This window comes from Theropithecus gelada, chromosome 8 (genome assembly GCF_003255815.1).
Source record: "Theropithecus gelada isolate Dixy chromosome 8, Tgel_1.0, whole genome shotgun sequence".
NCBI lineage: Eukaryota > Metazoa > Chordata > Mammalia > Primates > Cercopithecidae > Theropithecus > Theropithecus gelada.
In genome coordinates, this window is record NC_037676.1 from 125,809,215 (window position 1) to 125,815,214 (window position 6,000).

The following is a 6,000-nucleotide window of genomic DNA, read 5'->3' on the forward strand; positions in this document are numbered from 1 at the left end:
TTTAACACTTGCCATTCCCCTTCTATTTTATATAATTTCAACATTTTTGAGAAGGGGTCCTGCTTTAAGCTTATCTTAAATCCTCCCATGATCTCACTCCTGGACACAAGGCCGAGACTGGATTTGTAACATTTTACACTGGAGAAGGTTGGAGTCCCGGAACACAGAGAAGATGGCCAGCTGAGTCCAGAATAGGTGTGCTGTGTGGACAAGCCTTGGTCAACACAAAATAATAACCCCAGGCTGAAAACCAACAAATGCATCCTTTATTCTGGGCTCTTGTTTGGGCCGCTTGCCGAATGGTCTGTGGAATTAGAGAATTAGTCTACCATGTCTCTGTAGTTCTGTTTCATGATCCTTGCCCGCTTAAGGGCCTGCCTTTTGTTTTCTCAAAACAGGAGAAGCATTCAGCTTCACCTGTGTAGGCAGACACGCAGCCCAAACCTGACATCACGGGGAAACGTCACCAACACCAAAAACTGAGGATATTTGAGATGACAAACCCAGACCACAGAAGGCCAACTGCTTTTAAGAAGTTGGCAGGCTTCTCATGCTAAGCAGGGAAGGGATTGTTTACAGTTGCTGGAAAAAAAAATACCCTGCAAACAAACAGCCAGCTGCTTTGCTAGGAGGCTACCCAATGATTCCTAAACGCTGACTCAAAGGAGACCACAGGTGGTCAGTATATCAATGACTATTCGCGGTAATGATGATGGATGTGACAGCTCCAGCTCAGGTGTGAAATGGGAAGAAAGAAAAGAGGCTTATGAAGGGGACAGGGACATGGGAGGGGGGCTGTGCAGGAAGCCACCTGATCCCAGCCCAGTCTAAACTTTTGTGGTAAGTTAAGACCATCTTCAGGTCTTCCATACTGTGAAGACAGAGATACCACTATTTATTTCTAAAGGAGAGTGACACCAGTTTCTCTCCTGATGCTGGTACAGGGTATTTTAAAGCAAATTTTAATTTTTTATTTATTTTTAGAGACAGGGTCTTGGTCTGTGGCCCAGACTGGAGCGCAGTGGCACAGTCATAACTTGCTGCCACCTTGAACTTCTGGGCGATCCTCCTACCTCAGCCTCCCGAGTAGGGTGAGTATTAATACAACCCTACATTTTAAATCTTCTCCTGCTGAACGCAATCATCTGCTATCCACTGAGAAGCATCCTGAAATTATATTTGGGTGAGCGGCTCTAATATGACTCTTCAGACCCTTTCTGCACTTTTCTAGAAAGAACCTGAACTTGTAGACAGAAATAAAGTACCAAAATATTAGATCATTGTCCTTAGGAACAAGGAGGAAGGAAGTTTCCCATTTTGTTGAGGGAGAATAATTTAGGCATAATTGGTAACTCCAGCAGATAAAAGACACAGTCTGTCAACAGCAGTTGGTCTTACTTTACTGTAAATAAATTACCTGATTTTATGTAAATAAGATTTCCTTATGGTGGTCCCTAAATTCCCCTGGGACTGCCTCCAAGTAACTCCAACATAAATGGTTATATGCTGGCAGTTAATATGCTTAAGTCTCTCCGGACAGACCACCAGGATTAAATAATGTCTTTCTTTACATTGTGAGACAATGGGAATTTGATGCATTACAAATCGCAAACAAATGGGAGGCACGGGAGGTCAAGCTGACAAAATAACCACATTTTCTTGATAGTCTTCTCAAAATTTATTGCCAATGCTTTATCCAAGCAACCACTGGTAAATCTCAGTAAGCGGGAACCTGGCCCAGAAACAGAATTCTCCATTGAAGCCAATTTAAGGGTGCAGGGGACCATGGTTTTAACCAAAGGCGGCAGGAAAAGGCTCCCAAGGGTGACTCTGGCTGCACCAGTCCCTTCTGGAACCACTTTCATCGCCCCCCCCTCACGAGGCTAAATGCTAAGAATCTCTGAAAGTCAACTGTTGAGGTCAGGGGCCGAGAAATTCCAGGCTACCTGACTTACTAGCCGGGCGCTAGCGTCGTTCGCCAAGCTGAGCGGGGAGCGCAGCGGACCTCAGGTTTCCCATCAGACCACAGGGCTCAGGTGAGACCTCGAATCCAGAGGTTCACCGGGGCCAGGCAGGCTTTTCGCAGCTGACAGGCACCCCTGGAAACGGCGCGCACTCTCTATATAAAGCCGATCGACCGAGAGGGCCACCGAGGAAACAGGTGCAAGAGCCCTGTCCTCCCAGAAGCAGAGCTGTCGTGGGTTTCATCCCCTGCCCACTTCCGTCCTCTGCACCTCTGCAGCCCCGAGCCTCCACCGCTCCCAAGTCCGCCCAGTAAGCGGCTGCTCCAGGGACCATCTGGCTGTCCCTTCCTAGTTACTCATCCTCCCGGCCACTTGTGGTTGCCCGTGACTGGGCAGGGCCTGGAAGCGCTCCAGGCGGGACCTGCGTTGGATCCCGTCACCCGTCGCGTCCGCAGTGCTTGGGCGCTGGGAGCCGGGCCACCCCGCGGTGAAGCGGCTCAGCCCACCAGCTCGCGCCCTCACAAGGGCAAAGTGCGCGATTTCTGTGTCCTTAAAGCACGGACCACTAAAGCTGTGTCATTAAGTTTGAGCGAGCGTTTGGGGACACGATCCGCGAATGTCATCAGACTCTCAGAGGGACCAGGTGTTCTGTAAGGAGTCGGGTCCACTTGGAGACACTGACCTTGAACATTAAAAGAAACCGAATTTCCCGTCTCCGATGGTCCGGAGACCTCTACAGAAATCAGGCACTGCGGTCCCACCCTCCGGGCCAGGGTCTCCCTCCTCAGCCCGCTCCAGCCCTGCCTACCCCTCATTCGCCGTCCCTGCGCCCCTTAGACCAGCCCGGGTCAGTTTCGCGGGGGCTGGAAGGGTCCCCTCACCTGCTGAGGTCGCTCACGAAGCTGCCGCTCTTCTCATCCAGGAAGCGCTTCCAGCCGTCGGCCGTCTTCACCCAGCTCTGCCCGGGGGACCGCCAGTCCTGCCCAAGGAATGGCATGGCACCGCGAGCGGACGGGACGGATGGGGAGAAGAGGCCGGCCTGGTGGCCTCGGGGACGCGCCACCCGGGGCGGATGCTCGGGGTGCAGGGGCCCGCGACGGGGACGACGGCCGGGAACAGGCGTGGGGGCGGCGGGAACGGCGCGGGGCACCCTGCGGGGCGGCGGGCTCGGGGAGGGTCTCAGGCGCTGCAGGCTCCGGGAGTGCTGCGCGGCAGTAGCTGCAGCAGTATTTATGCCCGCTGCCGGCCGCTGCTCTTTGTTGCCGGAAGAGCCGCCTGCTCTTAGCCCGGCCCCCCGGCCCGGAGGCCACGTGGCTTTGTTTATGGGCTCGGCTTGTTTTCCGAGGGGCCTGCGGCTCACGCTCCTCTCCGGGTTGCACAACCGCGCCGGTGGAAACTTGAAGCGGTGCTGCCAGGCCGGGTCCCCCGCCGCCCCTGGCACCTCTGCGCGCCCTCCCTTCCCCCAGGACACCGTAGTCCCAGAGCGAGGCCCGGCGCTCGGAAAGCTGTCCCCCGGTCTCCTGCAGCTCCCGGGCTGACGAGGTGCAGGGAAGCGACCAGAGCGGCGTCTGGGTCCCTGCGTGGTGGGCGTGGGGAGCAGGGCCAGCCCCCTTCCTGCCCTGTAGCTGTCAGGATGGACCTCCGCAGCCAGATCAGCTTCCGAGACCGTCCGCAGAGCTGTGGCCGGCACCGCGTAGCCGGGCGGAGAGTAGGGGGCGCAGCCTACTGACCTCGCTCACAGCTCCAACCCCGCCCTAGCGCGCGGGGGTTGGAGCGGGGAGGAGGGACAGCCTCCCAGCCCTCCGGACCTCTTAGCTGTCACTAACCAGTCCTCCATCAGGCCTGCCTCTGGGGTAGCAAAGGAGGGGAAGGAGAGGAAGCCATGGGAGGTATCTGGTTCCCGCAGGGTGGGAGTGGAGAAAAAGAACAGCGCCCCCACCCTACCCTAACACTCTAAGACAGGGGTTAAATGATGTACCCAGGGCCAATGCTACAGTACAATCTGAAACTACCCTGTTTGCTTTTACTTTATGTTGTTGTTGTAACAATCTACCCCTGTCAGCAGTGGGAACTCCATGAGAGCTGGTCTGTCTTGTTCTGGAGGCATTTCAGCCCCTGCACCCTGCCAGGCCCGATGCAGGCCTTCAACAACTGTGTGAATAAGTGAATGGATATGGGAGGCTGCTGGCGTGAGGGTGGCTTCTTGCCCTTCATCACCTCTAGTTATGATGCTTTACAGCCTGGTCTATTTGGCAATTAGTTTGCACAGGACAGCAGCAGCAGAGTAAAAATCCCACGCTCAAGCATTAGCTTCAAACTTGATTCTTCCATACTCCTTTCTCTGCTGCCGTCAATATCATCTCGTCCAATGACTCGGTGTAATCTTTAAGGCTCAGGCAAAGAAACTGTGTGTGCCCTATGAGGCTACATGTTGGACTGGGAAGATGTTTTTAATAAAGTTTGTTTTCAAGTAGCCAGAGCTTTCTGATTTAGATTTCCCACCGTAAATAATTTATTGGTGTAATAATAGTAAAAAAAAGCTTGTAAAAACATTACAGAAGTCCCAAACAAATGTTAAACACTGTGATGGTGCTAACAAATGAGGCAATGTTGTGTCTGGTCTCTGTTGGAGAGAACTGGTATCTGCATAATTAAGGGATGTGATTATGATTATTTTTGAGACAGGATCTCATTCTGTCACCCAGGCTAGAGTGAGTGATCATGGCTCACTGTAGCCTCAGCCTCCCCAGCTCAAGCGATCCTCCCACCTCAGCCCCAGTAGCTGGGACTACAGGCACTCACCACTGCACCAGGCTAATTTTTTATATTTTTTGTAGAGATGGGGTTTTGCCATCTTGCCCAGGCTAGTCTTGAACTCCTGGGCTCAACTGATCCTCCTTCCTTGGCCTCCCAAAGTCTTAGGATTACAGGCGTTGGCCACCATGCCCAGCTGGGATGTGATTATTAAAGATGTGTGTTAGTTATGTGTTAGTAAGCTAGCTACATACCTATAGAAACCATAAAGGGCCGGAAGGTAGAAGATTTGAATTCTAATTCTGCTGGAGCAGCATACTTACTACCTGTCCTCCCTCGGATGAATGACTTAAACTCTTAAGGCCCCATTTACTCAACTGTCATGAAAAAATGGAGCCAATAATGCCTACCTTTCAGGATGGTTTAAAAGCTGTGGTAGATTGAATTATTAGTAACCATTCTTCCCTCCTTTCCAGTAGCATCATGCGCCCACACTTTTTGGTGATGTGTATTTTTCTAATTCTTGACAGTGGGCTTGGCCATGTGACTGCCTTTAGCCAATGGGATGCTGATGGATGTGATGTGAGCAGAGGATCTGATGTATGTACTTGCCTGGTTGGTCTTGATGTTTTGTGTGTTCACCTGCTCCATGAAAAGAGCATACCCTGAGTAGCCACTGCTCCTGGAGTGGCTTGCGTGATGTTCATGTGTCCCCAGGATGTGACACATGGAGCAGACACGCCAGTTGACCCCACAGATGTGTTAGCAAGAAATAAATGTGTCTTGTTGAATGCTACTGAGATTTTTGTGATTTATTGTTACACAGCATTATTGTGTCGATGGCTGACTACTATAAAGGGTTGAGTGGCTCAAAGTTGGTGAAAGTTTCTTTAACTTCTAAAATTCAAGCACAAATAGGAGATTACATTTATTTTGGTCCTTGTCTTTTTGTCTAATAACTAATCTTAGGAAGCCTCAGTGTTTGTCTCTAGTCCTTCAGCTTTCTGTTGCTCAAAAAACAAAACAAAACAAAACAAAAAAACCCAGAAGTGTTGCTATCATATCTTAATGCAGGCTTCTTCTGAAGTATGATTGACTGTTTTAGATTTTTCCCACCATAAGAAATCTAAATTGACACATCTTTTTTTTTTTTTTTTTGAACCAGGATCTTTCTCTATCACCCAGGCTGGAGTGTACTGGTGCAATTCATGGCTCACTGCAGCCTTGAACTCTTAAGCTAAAGTGATTCTCCTGCCTCAACCTCCTGAGCAGCTAGGACAAG

At 51.1% G+C, this 6,000-nt stretch overlaps 1 protein-coding gene across 2 annotated transcripts in view; it reads right to left on the reverse strand.

The window, feature by feature from the left end:
• FBXO32 (F-box protein 32) overlaps positions 1–3,354 on the reverse strand; it is a 44,507-nt gene extending 41,153 nt beyond the window's left edge. For both annotated transcript variants that reach the window (XM_025394036.1, XM_025394035.1), the window contains exon 1: positions 2,846–3,354. In XM_025394036.1, the coding sequence (XP_025249821.1) occupies positions 2,846–2,961 (116 nt within the window). In that variant the 5' untranslated portion in view covers positions 2,962–3,354. The remainder of the gene's footprint in view (positions 1–2,845) is intronic.
• Between the last annotated feature and the right edge of the window lie 2,646 nt (positions 3,355–6,000).